At 46.6% G+C, this 19,645-nt stretch overlaps 1 protein-coding gene across 1 annotated transcript; it reads left to right on the forward strand.

The window, feature by feature from the left end:
* The first annotated feature begins 2,673 nt into the window (after positions 1 to 2,673).
* LOC8053957 lies at positions 2,674 to 17,287 on the forward strand. The gene is made up of 4 exons (XM_042289639.1): positions 2,674 to 3,021; positions 9,203 to 9,259; positions 13,067 to 13,205; positions 17,113 to 17,287. The coding sequence occupies exons 1-4, from the start codon at positions 2,799 to 2,801 to the stop codon at positions 17,285 to 17,287; spliced, it is 594 nt and encodes a 197-aa protein (XP_042145573.1). The 5' UTR covers positions 2,674 to 2,798.
* The last annotated feature ends 2,358 nt before the right edge of the window (positions 17,288 to 19,645 follow it).

A 19,645-nucleotide genomic window follows, 5' to 3' on the forward strand; every position in this document is an offset into this window, starting at 1 on the left:
CGTTGCGATAGGTTAAGTATTTTTTTAACGCGAAAAACATTATAAATTCCGCCATCTTGGACGTTGCGACTTCTCTGGCAACTTTGCTTTCTCCGCTCGACGTTTGCAATTCTCGGAGCGAGAAGGAAGCAAGAGAGGCTGCGCCAAGCCGCTCGTTGCTTGCAATGGGAGGCGAGAGGAGGAAAGGCGCATGGAGCAACAGAGTTGCAACAGAGCGGGCGCCTGCTCTCGTGCAGGCAACACTGGCGCATATCCTTTCTCGAATCTTCTCCCTCAGGCGCCGCCATTAAATTGCAAACGCTCTCCAGGTTTTGAGTTGCGCCCACCCTTACTACAGCCTCCCTACTACTCTGCTCCGAAGGAGCTATATAGTGCTCTAGGAAGGAAAAAGTACCTAGGTACTGTAACAAACGGCTGGACATAGAACAACAATAATTATTTTTGATTGGGTAATAAGATGCGTCACCTATCGGTGAAACAAGCCAGTCATTTTGTTTATCCTCTTTTTCCACTGGTTGTTATCGATCTAGTATGGTATTTTAAGTCAAAATATAGTAATGTTGTACTTCAAGACCAATTTATTTGCTTCCGATGGTACGAAGAAATTTCAGCTACTATGCTAGAGTTTGTCGACGAATATTCGAAAATGTAAGAAACATTTCCTTCAATATGTTTCGCCATAAACAACGCATAACTTTCCCGTGTTCCTTCCAGTCTGGCAACGCCGGTGCTGTAGTCTCGTTTTTGCTCTTTGCGACGTACGTTTCTGCGATTCCTGCTGATCTCAACTGTTTGCCTCCTCTTCCGTTTGCCCAACCGATCCACCGGTGACGAGAAGCTAAGCTTCTCGTCACCGTTGAATTGCTGGCCACCGGGGATATGTAGAAACCTCGATGCTGTCGGCATACTGTCGGCGCACTGCGAACAAAAAAACAGTACAATGTCCCAGCTGTTCACCCGGAACGAAGACTTTATCGAGGATAACCCCTTTACTCCGCAAAGCAATCGCTGCTCACGAGTTGGCGTGCATAGTGTAACAACTTAAACGTGTTAGTGTCACTCGTTCGCAAAACATTTTTTTTTACTCACCATAAAAACACTTGCAAGACTTATGTACCGTCATATGTCTTGGATCCCGAACTGCTGAAGAGTGATGCGTTCGCGGAATGCTGCCGTTGGTTAGTTTAGTAGTCTCTCTGAATTACCGCTTTGCTTGACGTGCTAATAGGTTGATGGTGCGTCATTATTATAACAGCCGGATCGAAATGAATGTTCAGCAGAACCAAGCAGAACTATTAGCCCTCATTAAAGGGGTTATGACACGCCAAAAATAAAATATTACATAACTATACTGCTAGGACCCATTGTATATTCCTATAATCCTGCTAAATTTGTTTTGAAAAAGGCGCGATAATTTCGTGGATAAATCGATTTATATGCGGGCCCCTCGGAGGGGCAGATCCGGGCGGACCTGGAGGCTGATGACGTAGCCAGCCTCCAGCGCGGTGTCTACTTGCACGCACTCACAGACTCGGCTCTCTTGGCGTATCAACTCTCAGCTTCCTCGTTTACCTTCCACGTTTCCAGCATCCGGTCTGTGACGATTACGTCTACGGCATCGATCGCCTTGTCGAAGTGTTCGACATTGATCGCAGCAGCGATGAGAGTGATTGCTATCAAGAGATGTTGGAAGCTGTTCATTTTGACTGCGACCCGCTGGCGACGAGCTCCAGCGACGACGAGTTCGCCGTGGTCACCGTCGTCCGGGAATATCTCGCAGGCGCATGCAGGGTAGAAGGTCAACCGGCCGGGGGGCGAGAGCGAGAATAGCTTTCAGTTTACCAAGCTGTTTGAGCGGTTTTGTTCGTACCGCGACGAGAAGAGCTTGGGCGATCATGGGGGCGCCTAGAATGAGAGAGTGTTCATGGTCACGTGGTTTATGGACACCATGGTGTGACTAACTTGAGCAGTGTTGCCTGGTCGCCAGATGAAAATTATAAAAATTCTTAAATTGAATATTGCAATTACCAGAGCTCTAAAAATTGCGTAACTTGGTGTATATACTAAGTAGCCTATGAGCATTCCATTTCAAGAATAATCTATCCGTTTAATTTTCGTGTCATAACCCCTTTAAGCGACACCGCGGCCATTTTGCTTGTAGGTACTGCTCCTCCCTCGGCGCCCCTGCTCTCCCAGTCACGTGACCTAGAATTCCCCCTTCTAGGGACAATAGTTAACTTTAACCCATGGTTCGCGTTCGAGAAAACAAGCCCTGGGAGACGAGCGAAGCACAGACCGATCGGGCGGCCACAAGTAGTGAAGACAACTCAAACTGGTGTCCAAATGACGACTCTGGAATATTCTCTCAACACTTAAAAAAAATGCATAAAAGAACAAGGGACATGGCACGCAGGTGCACACGGGGACTGCTGAAATCGGGGTCGCCGCCGCTCGCAACGGCCCGACGGGTAAACTGGCCGCCCCAGTAACAGAGACGCCTCCGCTTGTGGCGCTGAATGCAGTACTCTCGTGGCGCCGCCTGGCCATTGCCGGCTGCCTATAATTGGCTGCAGATCACGTGGCCGCTTGTTCTGGCTGCGAGTGGAGGGAGGGAACGCTGGCCCGTTTTTCTTTACTTTTTTATGCGACTTCGATAGCGTGTGGTGAAAAAGAACGCTTGTTTCATTGGTCATTAACGTCAGAAATTAGTTTTAAACGGTATTCGCGCAAAGTGCTAAGAGAGTTCCATCGCCCCCTTTAAGGTGCCCTGGGAATACACCGTTTGCGTTTGAGAAAGAATGACAGCCAGCACGCGCAGGTTGTCTCGAGCACTCTGCTCGCGCTCTTGTTCCCTTCCATCTGTCTCTGCGAGGCGGTCCTGTTGCACGGCAGTCGAGCCAGCGTCCGCTATGAGGTCGTCGCGAAGAACCTCCAGCAACGCAGCGCGCCCAAGGGATCCCTTCTCCCTGGCATCGGCGCTGGCGGCGTCTGCACCTCCTCCGAGACGCTTCAGCGTTCCAGGTATGAGCCAGTACCACCTAGAAGACCGTGGCCGCGCACGACACCGTTGCTAGAGGATCTCGCAACGCCGCCTCCTGCTAGCGTCGCGCCCGTTCAGAGACGCTGCACCACGCGCTGGCGTCGATGCTGCCACAACCTGGGCGGGGTCGCGTAGATCGACTTGTTGGGATGTTGGGAGGGAGGCGAAGGCCTCGACTTCTATAAGACAATTTATGAGCCCTCCGACAAACCAAATATCGGGAGGCTGTTACCAATTTCACATTCAATAATGGGTTGAACGAAATGCATGCAGCTTGCCGATCTGCTCACCAAATCAGTTCAAAACGGTTGTGGCGCGGGCACCCATAACCGCACCCATAACCTGCAAAACTTCCCGATCCATGCAGTTTACACTTACGAACGCCACATTGCCTTCCCTGGTATCGGAGGCAAATAATCAAATGTTTGGATTACGTTTACGACGCTCTAGAATCGTGGGGATGCGGTTGTGTTGGCGGCGGTTCTAAGAGACTGACACCTCATATGACGGGCACGCTGAAGCTCCATGGTGGCGCGAGACGCGTACACATACCTGGTTGGGCGCTGGGTAGATCAACCGCTGACAGCGAGCTTCCAGCGTATGCACGCTCGAAGCTGACGAAACGCCAGGGTGTCGTGGAAGGTGGGAAGCTCGCGCTGAAGGCGGGACAACTGAAATACCTACCTTCTGTTCTCATCATGTTAGTGTCAGTGACGTGCGCAGCCAAAAGCGTCGTTCTGATCGGCACGATTGGTTAAACGCTCACGTCTTGAGTATAGGATTAGTTCTGCTCTCATCGGCGGAAATAAAAGCAACCTCCGACGGATTTAGGAACGTGATGATTAGCCTTCTACTCGGTTTTTTCACGAACCATCGCACTTGTCGTTTGCTTCTAATGCGGAGCGAAAGGTCGTCTGCTCGTCCGAACGCCGAGCTCTTATTGACTGATTGAAAAAAATAGTGGGCAGACCTCGAGGCAACTAACATTGAGGTCTATTCACTATCCTTCCAATCAAAGCCAATCAGTGCTCGGCGTCGTTCTGACGTCACCGCAACTCCTGCGCGACAAGCAGACGAATTGCTTTTCGTTAAGTCTAGGTCGTGACTCCAGAGGCAGGAACCCTGAGAGAGAGCCTCCGAAACTTCTCGTCGCGAATGGAGCAACACACGGTGGCGCTGGTGTCGAATGGGTGCATGCAGAGGCGCCTCTGGCAAATCTGGTTTCTGCGCAGGTGCAGTCACCCTCCCGATATCCGGTGTCTTTAGATACGCGGGCTTGGTTGTGAACAACCCGTTGGCCTATATTGATGTCGCCCATTTTTTGCCCGGTGCTGACTTCCAGCGGATGTCATATAAAAATTCAGCAATGCGGCTCCTGGAGGTGCTGGGTCACTACTCTTTGTGTCGATCGATGGGGGCGAGTGCATTGTTGGTGGTGTTACATGGTTGCTGGAACACAAAAGGGCGTCGGTATTGCTGGCGTCGCGACGCGTCCGTACTCATGCCACCGATGGCGACGTTGAAGAGCCTAACGGAAGCAGTCAGCTCAGTGCTTTCAGCGTTCCTGACAAGCACTCTCTCTCATGTAGTGCATCCATCGTTCAGTGCAAGATGCTAGTACTTGTAACTTCGGCGTCGCTCGCGTATAAAGTGAAACAAAGTAGACACGGACAAATAATTACTGGAAAATACGAAGACTCGGAAAAAGAAAATTGGGACAGGATTGCAACACCTCAAACGCAGCTGTCATTTTATACCGTGACATACTCAGCGTAGAACTTTGGCGAAATCCATCGCGCGAAAGCATGCAATTCAAATTGCATCTTTCTTGCGCGAGAATGCGTTAATTCTTCAAGATCAAGCCACAGCCCGTGCCGGCAGCTTCCACAGCGTTGTACGCTAAGTCACAAAATGGGTATAGACCATACACCAATAACGAGCGTCTGGTCGGTGCCATTTTCAACGATCGTCCTCGAGACCCAGATTAAATTTTGGGGGAAGTGTGCTCTTTTTTATCTATGCTTTATGAAGCGGGTGGTGATTCCCTATGTCCACAATGCGGGTGGAGACAAAATATCCACAATAACGGGACAGAGCACAGGCAAGGGTATAGAGCACGAGCTCTTAGCAGTTGTTTTCAGTGCGCGAGCACTGGCAGTGGCGCATCCCATAGATTCGGCCTCGCGTTCGTAGCATTCGTTTTGCTTCAAGCAAGTATAAAACAAAGTGTAGCTCTGCTTTGCATCACAAGAGCCCTGCCAATCAAATCTTGATGTGATTAGTTCGTGATTTATCAGTTCTTCTAAGTGACGAACACGTGCGTGTTGGGCTGGTGATTTGTAAGCACTGGAATGCATACTTTCCTCATCGTTGAAATTGGATTCCTTCGATATCGGATGGGTGATTTCCAGAAGTGCGTATGGCATGCTGATGTGTGCCGGAATGTGATGGTACTGCTACAGCAGTGGACTTGTATGCGGCAGACGCCTAGTTTGTTAGACCAGCCATAGCCTTTGTTCGCTGACGCTTCTCCAACCAGCCGCCAGTACCTGCAGGTACTGGCGGCTGGACAGCAAGCACCATTGCGCGGGGGCTCTTTTGTGGCCATTTATGTCCGAGTGAGTGAGTGAGTGAGAAACGCAAACAATCGACGCCGACAAGTCTCAGAAACGAGAAGCATACACGGAAGGGTATTTTTGGCCAGCTTGCAATCACTAATGCTTACACTCCGTTTTATACTTAATATGCAACGCTGTCAAAGCTAGTGACGGGTGCGCGTTGCTTTGTCGATTATTTCATTCGCACGAGCACGCGTGCAAATGGTCAACGATATCAAGCCTCATGCTCGCGCCAGTAGCTTTGACAGCGTTGAACGCTAAGTGTGAAACAGAGTATAGCTCACGAGCAGAGAGACTTCAAGCCTGCCAAAAGTACCTTTGGCGTGAATCCTGCACGTGCTTGGGCTTGGTCGGTTGTTGCTGTTTGTCGCTCTAGCGGGGCTGAGGCATTAGAAAACAATGTTATGGATAAGCGGTGGGGGTCACTAAACCGCGCATTAGTCGGAGACGAGCTTCAGCCATTTTAAAACTGCTGAGCAGGTGTCTGCCCTATCCGCTCCTGTCGCTGTACCCGGACGCGGTTTCGAGATTCACCCCAGTGCCGCGACCAGTAGAGATTATTTACAATGGACAATGTACAAAACCGGAGCGCCCCTAGCGGCTGAGGTGCATTCTGGGAAACCACCGTCAACGAAGATCTCAGTTTCGGTTTCCGCCATTGTACCTCGGTCAACCACGGACACCTCGAAACTCTACCTCGCAGTCGCACCCCACCGCGCCGTAGCCTTCGTGGATTGGTTCTCGTGTTCACGTGATGTAGTAAGTGTACTTTTTTTGTTTCGTGGCTTTAACGAAGGTGACAGCTTGGGGTAAAGTATATATAAAAAGTACTTTGTTGGAGCATTCGCACGATATTGCGCCGATGTTAAGCCGGTTGCGAATCGACGGTACACCAATTTTTGCGGGTTATCGGGTCGTGGTGCAAAAGTGGACCTTTGGCCGATATCGGGAGCGCCTTTGGGCCGGCGCGGGCACTACACTGGCCGAGTATCTTCGTGCATGCTGCTTGAGACAAAGTAAATGAGCCGTTATTTACTTCAAGTAAAGTAGTAAGTACACCGCGTGGCCGCAATCTACTTTAAGTAAATAGTATAAATACAATGTAGTTTTACATTAAAGTAAAAGTACTTATTAACACATCTCTCACGGCGCCCTTTAATTTTCTTGCACACAGTGTTTTTTTGTTTTTTTTATTATTCTGGAATGCGTTGCCCCAGGGGTAGTCGGGGGCGCCCCAGGTATTTTCAGAAAGGGCGCGAAATTGAGAAGACATTTCGGCTTTTGAATTTGACTCTGCTTGCACTGGCTTGCACCCAAAGGTGTTAAACGTTCTAGAAGAGAGCATGACGCCCGCCCCATAGCTTCTGCATAAATCCTCTCGTGGGGAAGTGCCCTCTTCTAATCTTTTTAACCTCCTCGCTTGCACTCACCGAGCAAGAAGTAGCGAAAGTTTTCCCCCCAGCAGAAGCGGAACGATGCGTCGTCTGCTCGCGTTTCTGGTGAGGATAAAATATCCCCTGTACATCCACAGGGTTTACAAAGCATCATGTTGCGATGCAAATTTATCAAGACCAAATTTAGGAAAAGTACTTTGAAGTCGTTAGTGGTTATTTTCTCGGAAAGCCTCAGAAAAAGTAAAGTATATGAGTACTGTGCTCGCCATCTTATACGAAACGGAGGAACTGTGGTTTGTCATGGCAGCGCTATCCAGGATGAATCTGAATAACGGCTTCTTGACCTAGCATTTTAGGATAATTTACTGAGTGATACATCCCAAATCCGTTGCTCGACTTCCGTCAGCATAGCGCTCTTGTGGGGAAAGAAATAGTTCGCTTATTCCGTTTTAGTTTTGTGGGCACTGCCCATACTCAGAGAAGGTACTTCGAGTAATGTACATGTTTTCTAAACACACTAAAAGTAATATTTTAAGCCAAAATGTACTTAAAGTACTTCCCAACACTTGACAGTGAGTTATTCAAGGTCAAAGAAAATCGTGTCACAACAATGGAAATGGTGTAAGATATGCATGACAGCTAAAACAAGGACATTGTGAACGCACAATGCTAATCTTAGTACAGGCCCTGCCCGAAATCTTGAAGACAAACAGACAAACCGAGTTGTTGCAGGAATGCGACGTACACCGATGGGCGGTTAGTGTAGCTTCCTTGTTGTGACGTGGGTGCCTTCAACTCGAATGTATAATGCCCTAATAAAGTCACGAAAATAAACGTATACTTTTACTGCATCACTTGCACTCGTACGTCGAATCACGAAGACTAGAGCGAGGTACGCTGCGGTGAGGTGGCAGGTGCACATCCTCTGGGTCGGGGATTGGCCACGTTACAGTGGAGGAAACTGAAACTCAGTCATTCGTTGACAGTTGTTCCCAGAAGCCCCTACAGCCGTCAGGGTCGTCCCGGTTTTGAACACTGTTCATTGAGACGCTACTGTTAGTGCCGAGATGTTTCGGTGGCGCCCTCTTGTGCATGTTCCCAGAGGTAAAGTCCGTACCAAAATTCGCCTCATTGTGACGGCACGAGTTGTGTTCCTGGTTGCCTATCATCACTCGCTAAAGGCAAGTTTAGTATAGTGGGTAAAAAACTCGGTGGAAGGTTAGAGTTATCGTATTTTTAATCAACAACTTCAGCGTTGGCAGTCTGGCATTCCTCTTACTTCCGCCGTTGAAACCAGAATTAATGCCTTTTTGAGACGCCATGGTGAGTGTTTGGATAGATGTGGAAAGTTAACCACTACAGCGACGCTCTTGGTCGCGAACATTGCTAGAACTCAGCGTCAAATATTTTGCACTGCGTTGTCAAGTCTAGCGTAGCTTCCGCAGTGCTCCCATTCTGTCAAAGCTTGCTACGCGAGTGCCCGCGAATGGGACGGAAGACGAAGCCGCATGGTCTCGCAGCAGTGCGGGGTCGTAGCACCGCGAAAGCTACTATAGCATTTGCAGTGCAGCAGAAAATAGAGGACTCCGAAAATAGCTGGAAATAGGCCTTTTTCGACATCCCCATCAAGAAGCATCGTTATTCCCCAATTTTTGGGCACGAAGCTTGCATGCAGTTTCTCGATTCGAGCTGAGCCGAGTTCACGTCGAAGGCTGACGCACGCCTTCTGTCCAACACATGCTCAGTGTGCACCCGTGAGCGATATGAAGGTGAACATTTCTCTTCTTGTTTTTGACGCTCCTACAAGTATTGGAACAAGCTCTGTTCCAGAAGAGGGCTTGAAAGCAAAGTTTAGACCCTTAGCCACGTACCATTTGAGACGTTGAGAATTAATGTAGCTTTAGGGAGCCGTAAAAAAGGCAGGAAACCAGGTAAAGTGTTCACCTTCATATTACTGGCGGGTTTACCTGACTAATCTATGGCGAACCAGTTGTCGCAGTGGGTTGAAAAGAGTCTACTGAGCTGTCAAAGTCCATAATCGCAACAACTGAATCCTCGTGAAATCTGCCAGAGAGGGTAGGTTGGTCTTGTGTCATAAACAGAGCCGGCACTCCTGGAGCACAAATTAAATGTACGCTTTTTTCTCGCAGAAGGCTTCGAGGAACTCCCAAATGAAAATACCTTCACGGAAGAAGACTGGGAACCAGGTAAGAAATACTTACGACATACCCATTTTAATTTAAGGCGGCACGCTTGGATCCCAATTTTGGTCTAGGTATATGGTTCATGAGCGATACATTACTGTTGCTGAGATTCCTTGAGGCGTGTTATATATTGATGATTGAATTGTTTAGAACGGTTTTGCACTTCGGGTCAGAGCTAGAAGTTTCTCAAATTCTGATAGACGTCACGTAACTGTTTTTTTTGTTAGGCTAGCGTAACTGAGCAATGGAGATCACAGTCGGGAAACATTTTGTTTTTAACTCACCTACAGATAAATTGTAGGAGAGATCACGCGACCGCGGACCTGCTTGTTCCTAATACTCCTTCCTTCATTGGTGAAAGTTAGTTTCTATGGACAACAAAACGACTTGACATTTGTAAAAGAAGCATGGGTCGTTGGTTGTTCTTTTTGTGAAGTAGCAGACGTTCACAATCTAAGCTTGTTATTGGTTGCCTCACTCGCGGGACTTAATTCGTAGCAGGCGATCTAATGCGAAAGCAGTATTGTTTTTTTTTTTTTTTTGTGGTGCCCTTCGGGATACTAATTTGGCATCTTTAGTTTTAATACACCCTTGTGCTGGAGAGCCGTTTTAACTGACGAGTCGTCTGCTGACGTGAGGAAAGAATGTGTTCTTTTTTGTGCTATAAGGTGTTACTTGGACACGGAGATAAATCAGGAAAACGTTTTTGTCCTCTGCTAAAGCAACCAAAAGAATCTAAATAGTTCGCTACAAATCGAATCCCACGCGCTGCGGAATTGGACCCAAGGTTAAGTTTGAGGCCCATTGGCGGCCATCAGAAATGACGATATTAGCTGGCGTTTGAATCGGTCTTAATTTTGATATGAAAGAAATATATGTAAATTAGAAATTTATCCCAGTTGGATTATGTGGAATAGGGTGTTTTCAGCCGTACATGGCTTGGTAGCACAGTTGGGCAGAGTTTAGGGTCGGGCCGATTTGTATTAAATCTCTCTTAGTTGAAGAGCTATATCGCTTGCAATACAGGCTTCATAGGAGAAAATACACGATCTGTTTTCACGACAACGGCTCGGATTCTAGGCTTGAAACTTGTTGCAGTTTTTGATGGGTGCTTCGATATGTGTGCAGTTTTTAATCGAAATTAATGCACAACCATGGCCCCCTTTATTCTGACAATGCCTGCCCAATTTTTGTTTTCTCCATGCTTTATCGCCATTTCGACTGCTTCACATAATCATCGCCAGGGGCGCGAAGACGATGCTTGTCTGCTGCGCAATGTACGCGATTTCAATACTTTCGGAACGCATATCTTATAGTGGGTGAATAGGGACTTACTCAGCTTGCATTTGTAAATAAATGTAGTGGACGGTAGGTATGACCCAAGACGAATTATAGCCGAATGGCCGAGGTGGTAAGCTGTCTAAATGTCGAAACAGCAAGCACTGATAGTTTTAGAGCGCAGCTCTTAGGCTCCCGTTTCCGGCTTGAGCGGCGTCGCCGTCGCCGTCGGCGTAACCGAGACCCACCCCCTCCCCCCCCCCCCCCCCCCTCGGGGCGGGGAGGGGGGGGGGGTCGCGGTTACGCCGCCCCCCCCCCCCCCCCCCCCCCCCTCGGGTTCCTTCGGGAGGACTTCGGGAGGACCTCGGGTTCCTTCGGGAGGACTTCGGGAGGACCTCGGGTAGCTTCGGTGACCTCGGAGAGGGGAGGGGCCACGTGACCCCAGCCCCCTCAGTACCCTTCCCTACTCCTCCTCAAGAGCTGCGCTCTAATTCGGCGTTACAGGGAGTTGTAAACGGCTTTCATTTTCTTTTTTATTTCGGAGGCCAATTACCAAGCGAAAAGCAGTAGGTAAACACGAATTTCAGTGGCCAGAGTTCTTTGGTATCACGACTGCTACGAAGTACCCTAAGCAGTGTAGAAGGTGTTAAATGTGCCGGGGCTCATGTTTCGCAATGGCGTACTGTGCCTGTCGTCGCGCGCTCGTCACTACCTCGAGTAGCGCGAGAGAGAGCTGGGCAGGTCAGCCGGCCAAGCACCGCCAAAACAGGTCGGAAAGGATACATGGGCTGATCCAGCTTTGACTACAGAGAGGCCCAAACCAAGCTGGGATCCACTCGTAAGGACATTAAGGAAGACCTGTCTCGAAATACCTTCCATAATGCTTGCCGTAAAAGGCTGCTTTGTGCATACTCCTGTGCAGCCGAATTAGGCACGCAGTCTTTCGTCAAAATCGGCTTCAGTCACCTTTCGTGATCCCGGGTTTTCTTTTGGGTCGCAGGACGTGACATCCCTGGCAGCTTTTGCGGGACTGCCTAAAATTCAACAAAAGGCGTGGTAAAAAAAAAAGCGTAAATACGACCTACAGCTGCCACGACAACAGCCCAAAATAGCACCAAGAACGCAAGGACGCACGAGAGATGCGTCGTTCACATCGCTCACGTTTTTGTTTTTCTTAGATGGGAAAGCGGCGCACCCCAGTGGTAAAAGTTGACAACCGGCTATTGGGCAGGCATTATCAGTATACAAAAGGCTATCGCCTAACGTTTGTTCTGATGGGCTCGCATGCAAATCGAAGGAAAGGGCAAAAATACATTGTTTCGTAGCACAAATGCACCACCGTTAGGCGTCAACACAATGTATCCGAACTTCTGGCAAAGAAACATCTACACGCGCTCGCTTGCGTATTCTGGTCTTCTTCTTTAATTTCGCGGGTAGATTTTTTTAAGAACATTTGAAAGTGCAGCCAAAAATTCATCCTCTTTAACACTAAAACGTAATTTTAACACAATCTTTATTGGATGATAAATAATTTTAGTGTCAAAGAGCAACTTTTTATATCAGTAAACGTTGCTCAATTTCGTTTTAGGTCAGCAATAATCATAATAGCATGTTCTTTCGGGTCTGTATTGAAGCGTTGCCCTCTGTTGAGTTCTGACCTTTATGACGGAACTACTATACCTCACCTCACCCTACGATGGACTAAAGGCAAATGCTACGGACCGCCCGATCCAATCACGAGCCCCTTAGAAACTGTGCGGTATTTTGCTTCGATGCACGTATCGGATCCCGCGTCTCGGATCACTGATCAGGGGATAGGTGGACAGTGGCTCGAATCGAAGAGCACTAACTGACTCAACAATTTTACGTCGCACAGAAAGCCACGCCATATAGGCTCTTTGCAGCATCGAAGCTATAGAAATGATACGGCGCTTTTGGATTCGGAGCATTATTCGTCCACCCCTCATCAGTGTTAAGAGTGTCATAGTATAGCGTGGAACGGGATTGGACCTGGCGGCCCGTGGCTTTGGCCTTTAGTCCATCGTAGGATGAGACAAAGTATCGTTGAGAAAAATTCCTAGAGCCTCTTTTTTGGCTTACATAATCCAAAGGCATAATCTGAAAGCGGATGATTGAAAACCGGTGGCTTCGCTGGCTTTCCATAAGAGTTAAGCCTTTCTCTTTTTCTACTTTTTTCTCAGGTAAGTTTGCTCTTTGCGAATTTTATAGAAAGCAAGCACCACCTGTGGCCAACGCTGTACAAAATCGGAACGCGATAAGTTAAGAAACCGATTTTTAAAATGTTTTTTTTTTTGCGATCGATTTAAAGAGCCTGGCCGCGATTTGGGACACGCTGGTAGAATGCAGAGAGTTTTTTTGTGTGTGTTTTTTCGCCACCATGACATCGAAATTTGGAGTTGTTTTTGGATAAGTCCGAATTAACAAAATATTAACGGCAATTTTTTTCTGTTGAGTTTATTGGAAAACACGTAACTCTGCCTATGGCATATTCTGCGTTCCTAATATTCGCAGAGATTGTTCCGGGGCGGCCGGGCTACGTGCCGCTGATGTCGAGGGTGCGGCCGTTCTTCAGAGAAGTGGTCGACATGACGCCCCTTCAGCGACGTCAGTACTACGACGAGCTGCTCAAGCAGCACAAGGTCATTGAGATGTAAGAGATTCCTCGGACAGAATGCTGCCACACTTGGACTGGGCTTGGCTAGCGCTTTATTTGAAGCAGCGATGGGCAAAATACAAGCAAATATGTATCGAAATACAAATACAAAATACTTCATCAAAAATGTATTTAATTACAAATTTAATTACATTTCCTAAAAAGCATTTAAGTGCAAGATACAAATACAACCAAATGTATTTGGTTTCCTCCAAATACTTTTCTAAATACATTCCTCAAAATTTGCGTCAGCAACTTCAGGGCACCTGCAACGAGTTTCTCGGTATCCCATTTTAATCTTGCATCGCACACTCGGAGTTAGTGTGCGAGGCTCCAGGAACCAGGGTATCGGAACAAAACGAAAACCAAAAACGAAAAACGAAAAAAACGATATTTTTGGGCGGAACGGAAACGTAATCGAAACGTTATTTATTATTTTGTTCCGGAGTGAAACCGAAAAAAATTTCTTATCGGTTTTCGGTTCAAGGGAAAATATCAGGTATTTCAGTAATTCGTTTCACGCAGCGAAGAGACAGTCGTTGGTTTGTACAATAATTAAAGAGAAGACAAGCAAGCCATCGCTCCCGCGTCTAAACTCCGGGCGAACAAGCATAGCAAAAACAAAGACAAAAAATACAACGAGAAACAAAAAACATGACGCAAGGCGCCATTGCTTCCCACCAATGAGAGCGCGGTGGTGCGACGCCTCCACACGCTCGCAATGCTATCCTTGGCTCTTGCACCCTCTTCCTCCATGCTTTCTTCTGACGACACAGACAGACAACAGATCACGGCAAGCGCGGGAAGTTTTTGACCCGGCGTTGTAGATGTCTATCTTTTGTTTTTCTACGGATACTCGATACGGATACTTAGACTCTGTTGCAAAAGTGTACTTCATCCCTATGGGCCTTCAGGGCCTTCTCGGCGCTGAAATTTATTTTATCGGACCAGAGGTCTTGCCTTTCACCGAGCACACTTGATGACGTGCTGCTTCTGAGATCATGCTCGGTGCCTTGATCATGATCTCATTCTCAAGGCAATGAACATGATCTCAGAAGCAATGTCGTTTCCGCGGATTCCTCTAGAGCGCCTGAATTATCTATTTTTGTGTAAAAATAAACGTTACGTTCCTTTTAATTTTTGTTGCGATTTTTTTTCATAGAAAGAAACCGTTACGAACCGTTACGGAGCATTTATTATTCGTTCCGGAGCGGAAACGGAACGGAACTTTTTTGTACGGAACGAAAATGAAAACGGAACGAAAAACATTTCGTTCCAACACCCTGCCAGGAACGTAATAGAAATACAATCACAAAAAAATGTAATCATCTTTAACGTAATAGGTGAAAAAAGTACAGAGCTTCAAGCAGTTTTTTTTTGTCGATTACATTTTGGTATAGGACCAACAAAGAACCGAGACGACCAAGACGCGCAGCACTAGCTAGAGAATTTTTATTGTTGCAACTCGCACCAGTTACGAAAATCTAGACGACCCGCACATTTAGAATGTTCCAGGCCAAAAAATGGATGGAAATCAGGCTGGAAAGATTCACAAATTGTCACAGGCACTTATTTAGCCAGTCTGCCTGTGAACGTCGATTTCGTCACTATTCTTGCCCTGGACTAGCACCGTAACCACAAAGGCACTAAACGCTTGTGCTTGATTAAGAGACACTGCATCCAGTGCAGAACGTAGTTTTCTTCCTGCTCTGGACAGTGACAATAAATTTGAGGGATGTATTTTCGCCCACAAAATTGTATTTAATTACAATTGTATTTAAAATACCCACGTTTTAGTATTTAAATACACGCGTCAAATACATTACCTAATTGCAATTAAATACAAATGCAAAATACACAAATTATTTGAAATACGTATTTCAAATACTTGTATTTGAAATACTGCCCATCCCTGATTTGAAGTAATTGAAATGCTGTGATTTGATTACATTTATTAGTAACTTGCAATTACACTTCAGTGCGGAACTCGGTTAGTACTTTGTTTAGAGTAAATTAAATACTGGAGTTTAATTACTCCTACGAGCAATTGGCTAGAGCGATTCAGCGCTTCGAGCGCTGGAAGATCTATGCTCTAATCGCCATTATAGTTTAATGCATTTCTATCACTGGGGATAATTCCTTATCCTCACTTAAGTGAAAGGAAGCGCGCGGAATATTCTTTTTAGCCCCGAGCGGGACCCATTAATGCGCTGCGATCGCTCGATGGCGACGTAGTGACCAGTATCACGTGACGAGGCCAGGTATTTCATCCGCTTTGCTATGCGTTCGTTGCGTGCTTTAGGGCGTTGCAGCATAAACTGTTCGCTAAGTGTACTAGGTTTTGCTATCACGTAAAACGTGCACAAAACGAAACCTAAAAAAAAAAAAAAATGTATACGCCAAGCGATACAATCGGAAGTTGTATGTAAGTTACGATAGAATCCTACGATAGCTTCATAGCCGACAACACCGCTTGAAATCTTCGCCGTGGAGACCCACGAGCACAGTTCCACGTGCTCTTCGCGCGCTTCCCGACTTCAACCAGGAAACGAAAAGAAATGCGCACTCGAAAATGCAATTATCGGTGAAGCCTGCTCGATTCACAAATTCCGGAATCAACGACAACAATCCCAACAACTTCAGCAATCGCTCAAGTCGGTGGAAAGGCCTAGCGAGGCGTTCGTCACTCGCTGCCTACGACCAACGGTCTCGTTGAATGGATACGTTCGCGCGACCCTTTCTTTCTTAGGTTAGCTTTAGGTTAGGTTAGGTTATGTTAGGGTTAGGTTCGGTTAGCTTAGGTTAAGTTACATGAGGGTTAGGTTAGGTTACGTTAGGGTTAGGTTCGGTTAGCTTAGGTTAAGTTGCATTAGGGCTAGCTTAGGTTTACGCTAGGTTAGATGAGGTTAGGATAGGTTATATTCGGCTTAGGTTAGGTTAAGTTGGTTAGGTTTAGGTTAGGTTGCGTTAGGGTTAGGTTAGGTTAGGTTAAGTTACATTAAGGTTAGGTTAGGTTTACGTTAGGTTAGATAAGGTTAGGATTGGTTATATTTGGCTTAGTTTAGGTTAATTAGGTTAGGTCTAGGTTAGGTTAGGTTACGTTAGGTTAGGTTAGGTTAGGTTAAGTTACATTAGGGTTAGGTTAGGTTTACGTTTGGTTAGATGAGGTTAGGATAGGTTATATTAGGCTTAGGTTAGGTTAAGTTGGTTAGGTTTAGGTTAGGTTACGTTAGGGTTAGGTTAGGTTAGGTTAAGTTACATTAAGGTTAGGTTAGGTTTACGTTAGGTTAGATAAGGTTAGGATTGGTTATATTTGGCTTAGTTTAGGTTAAGTAGGTTAGGTCTAGGTTAGGTTAGGTTACGTTAGGTTAGGTTAGCTTAGGTTAAGTTACATTAGGGTTAGGTTAGGTTTACGTTAGGTTAGATGAGGTTAGGATAGGTTATATTAGGCTTAGCTTAGGTTAGGTGGGTTTGTTTTAGGTGACGTTAGGTTAGGATTTTTTTGTAAGTGGACGCATTTCGTATGAATGGTTTGAACATTGACCTAGAATCCTAGATCATCCAGTTAGAAGGTGAGCCTTATATCTTCGTCGTCCGCAGTCCCCTTGTCATTTTCGGAGTGTTGTGCGGTGGCGGCGCCCGCTCACGTCGCAGTCAAGCAATCGTCAATTGTATTTGCTGCTTTCTTTGATGTATAGCTCAAATATACACGCTATCGATTACCCTCGCCAAAATACGCTTTGCCGTCACATTAATGTAACAAATTTCGCTTTGCTTTATTGCAACATCGAGCGTACCTGCAGCGAGCTGACCTAAAATGCTTCTGACTAAGTAGCAAGAGCATTCTTAGTGCGCATTTATGTCAGTGAATACCCGTCGCTCATATCTTCCTACCTGGCCGCAGGCTTAGAGCCTTCGCCGGGAGCCAGGAGTGCGACCACACGGGACACCCAAACGAAGACTGCGTAAGCAACAACTTTGATACCCAGCTGTCGAAAAGCCCAGTCTCAGTTATTTTCGCGAAGCGTCATAGTTTTGTGTTGCGTTCGTCGCCATTCATTGTATGGTCTCTCTATTGACAATTGGCATCCAAGAAGAGCAGGAAACGTTATGGAAGTTGCATAGATGCTACGGGCGGGTGGCGCTTTGAATACCATTTAAGCTTACTCTAAACTAGAATACTAAATTCCGGAGCCACGGTATCAGCTTTTTCGTTTCAGAGTACAGGGCTCGCGGCGAAGGGACTTTGGGGAGCTCCGGGTTTGGGGTGGGACTTATCGTTCGCTATGAGTTCGCGAAATGTAGACGTGACACTAAAGTCTGACGAAGGGGAGGCTCTTTGAACCTACGGCCATTGTGCCTGCTCCTTATACGCATCAGATTGCATGACGCAAGCGCTGTTTTAAAAAGCCACCGTGTACAACAAGCAGGCGACACACAAGAACCGAGGACGCAGTGCCCCCGTGTTTCCGAAGGACTAGGGAAACGCACGGCGCTGCATGCGCGGGGAACTGTAACCTCATGTCGTCGCGTCCGTCGCGTCTCCTGCAAGAGTGACGGTCGCTTTTCCCGCAATATTTGGAGTTGAAATTTTGAGACCATCGCGACACTCTGCTCTAAAGGGGAGCGTATACATTTAATTTACTTAAAGGGGCCATAACGACGATATTGAACTTTTCTAGAGAGAGGCATTTTCAGACTCTTTAGAGGGACTTGGCAATATGATTAATACTTTTATGCAGTTCTTTGAAGCTTAATATTTCGTATATAATAAATCGAGCTGCCGAAACTGACGCTCGGCTTTACCGCCTTAAGGTTACGTCAACGGTCAACCGTCGGTTTCGGTAGAATCTATAGTGGTTATGAGCGTAGAGGCGCGGTGAGCTGTAGCGGCTCTTTCTGGTTTGAGGCCATTGAAGCGCGTTGCGGCTGCGAATAACCGGGTCATTCGTTCTTCGTATGCCGCTTGTTGCTCACTCGACGCAGTGAAACGTATTCGAACCCAACTGCATGTAAGGACCTTATTTTTGTCGACATCGCGTATTGCCAATAGCGTTACGAGCGGAGCTCTCGCATTACAAAGAATAATAATTACTGCGTGTTTGTGTTACATACCAAGTGCGACAGAACACAGTGAGAAATCTAACGCGGACGCCATCCGCTTTCCTAACTCGATACATGATACAAGTATGGGCCTGCTCGAGGGTGCTCGGCCCTAAGACGGACGGTGTCTTGACTCGCGCGAGCCAAGACAGGTTTAAATATTCACCCTGGCTCACTCCGCCTTAGCTTCCACCCAATTTCACGTACAGAGCTAAAGTTAGACTTGAAAGACAAAATATGTTTTTTTAGGTTATTAGTACTTTATTTATAAATGCGGAAACAAGCTCTGCGAAACTTCACCATGCGTACCTGTTTTTTTTTTTTTTTTTTTTTTTTACATGAAGTTTTAATGGCATCGCGACTGTACACGAGCTCCTGTTGGCGATGAGATGTCTTGGTGGCGCCACCTTGCTGGCGCCCTCCTGTGACTGAGCTGGTAGGATTCGAGCAGACGACGCGCTATGCCAAAGCAAGGAGTGGCTGTGTTAGTTGGCATTTATGCCGACTAAAACGGTTTATTTATTGTAGAAACGTGTATGGCGTCTTTGTGAGTGATCGTTTTGATGTATAACAGCACCTCGAAGTTGCTTTTTTTATGTTACAAAAAACTTAGAAGTGTCCAAAAACAAGCCGGAAACTTTAGAATACAGCTAGCGTAGCGTGCGCCAAGGCTATTCACAACCTCTCTGATTCTTGTTTTCCTGGATCTGTGGAGGCTGCAGTGGAAAAAAGTTTTGCGGTCACGAGAGTAAATCACGTGCTGTATTCTTGGCTGCGCACGCGCTTTTAGTTGTCCTGCATAGGGGCCTTCATGTGCGCTTTGCTAGGATGATGCAGGGATGGGCAAAATACTTGGAAATATGTATCGAAATACAAATACAAAATAGTTCGTCAAAAATGTATTTAATTACAAATCTAATTACATTTCCAAAAAAAAAAAAAGCATTGAAGTACAAGATACAAATACAACCAAATGTATTTGGTCTCCTCCAAGTACTTTTCCAAATACATTCCTCAAAATTTGCGTCAGCGACTTCAGGGCACCTGCAACGGGTTTCTGGGTATCTCATTTTAATTTTGCATCGCACACTCGGGAGTTAGTGTGCGAGGCTCTGGTAACGTAATAGAAATATAATCACAAAAAAATGTAATCAGCTTAGACGTAATAGGTGAAAAAAGTACAGAGCTTCAAGCAGCTTTTTTGTCGATTACATATTGGTATACACCAACAGAGAACCGAGACGACTAAGACGCGCAGCACTAGCTAGATAATTTTTTATTGTTGCAACTCGCACCAGTTACGAAAATCTGGACGACCCGCGCATTTAGAATGC

Source organism: Ixodes scapularis, unplaced genomic scaffold, assembly GCF_016920785.2.
Source record: "Ixodes scapularis isolate PalLabHiFi unplaced genomic scaffold, ASM1692078v2 PGA_scaffold13__105_contigs__length_92229423, whole genome shotgun sequence".
In the NCBI taxonomy this organism is placed as follows: Eukaryota; Metazoa; Arthropoda; class Arachnida; order Ixodida; family Ixodidae; genus Ixodes; species Ixodes scapularis.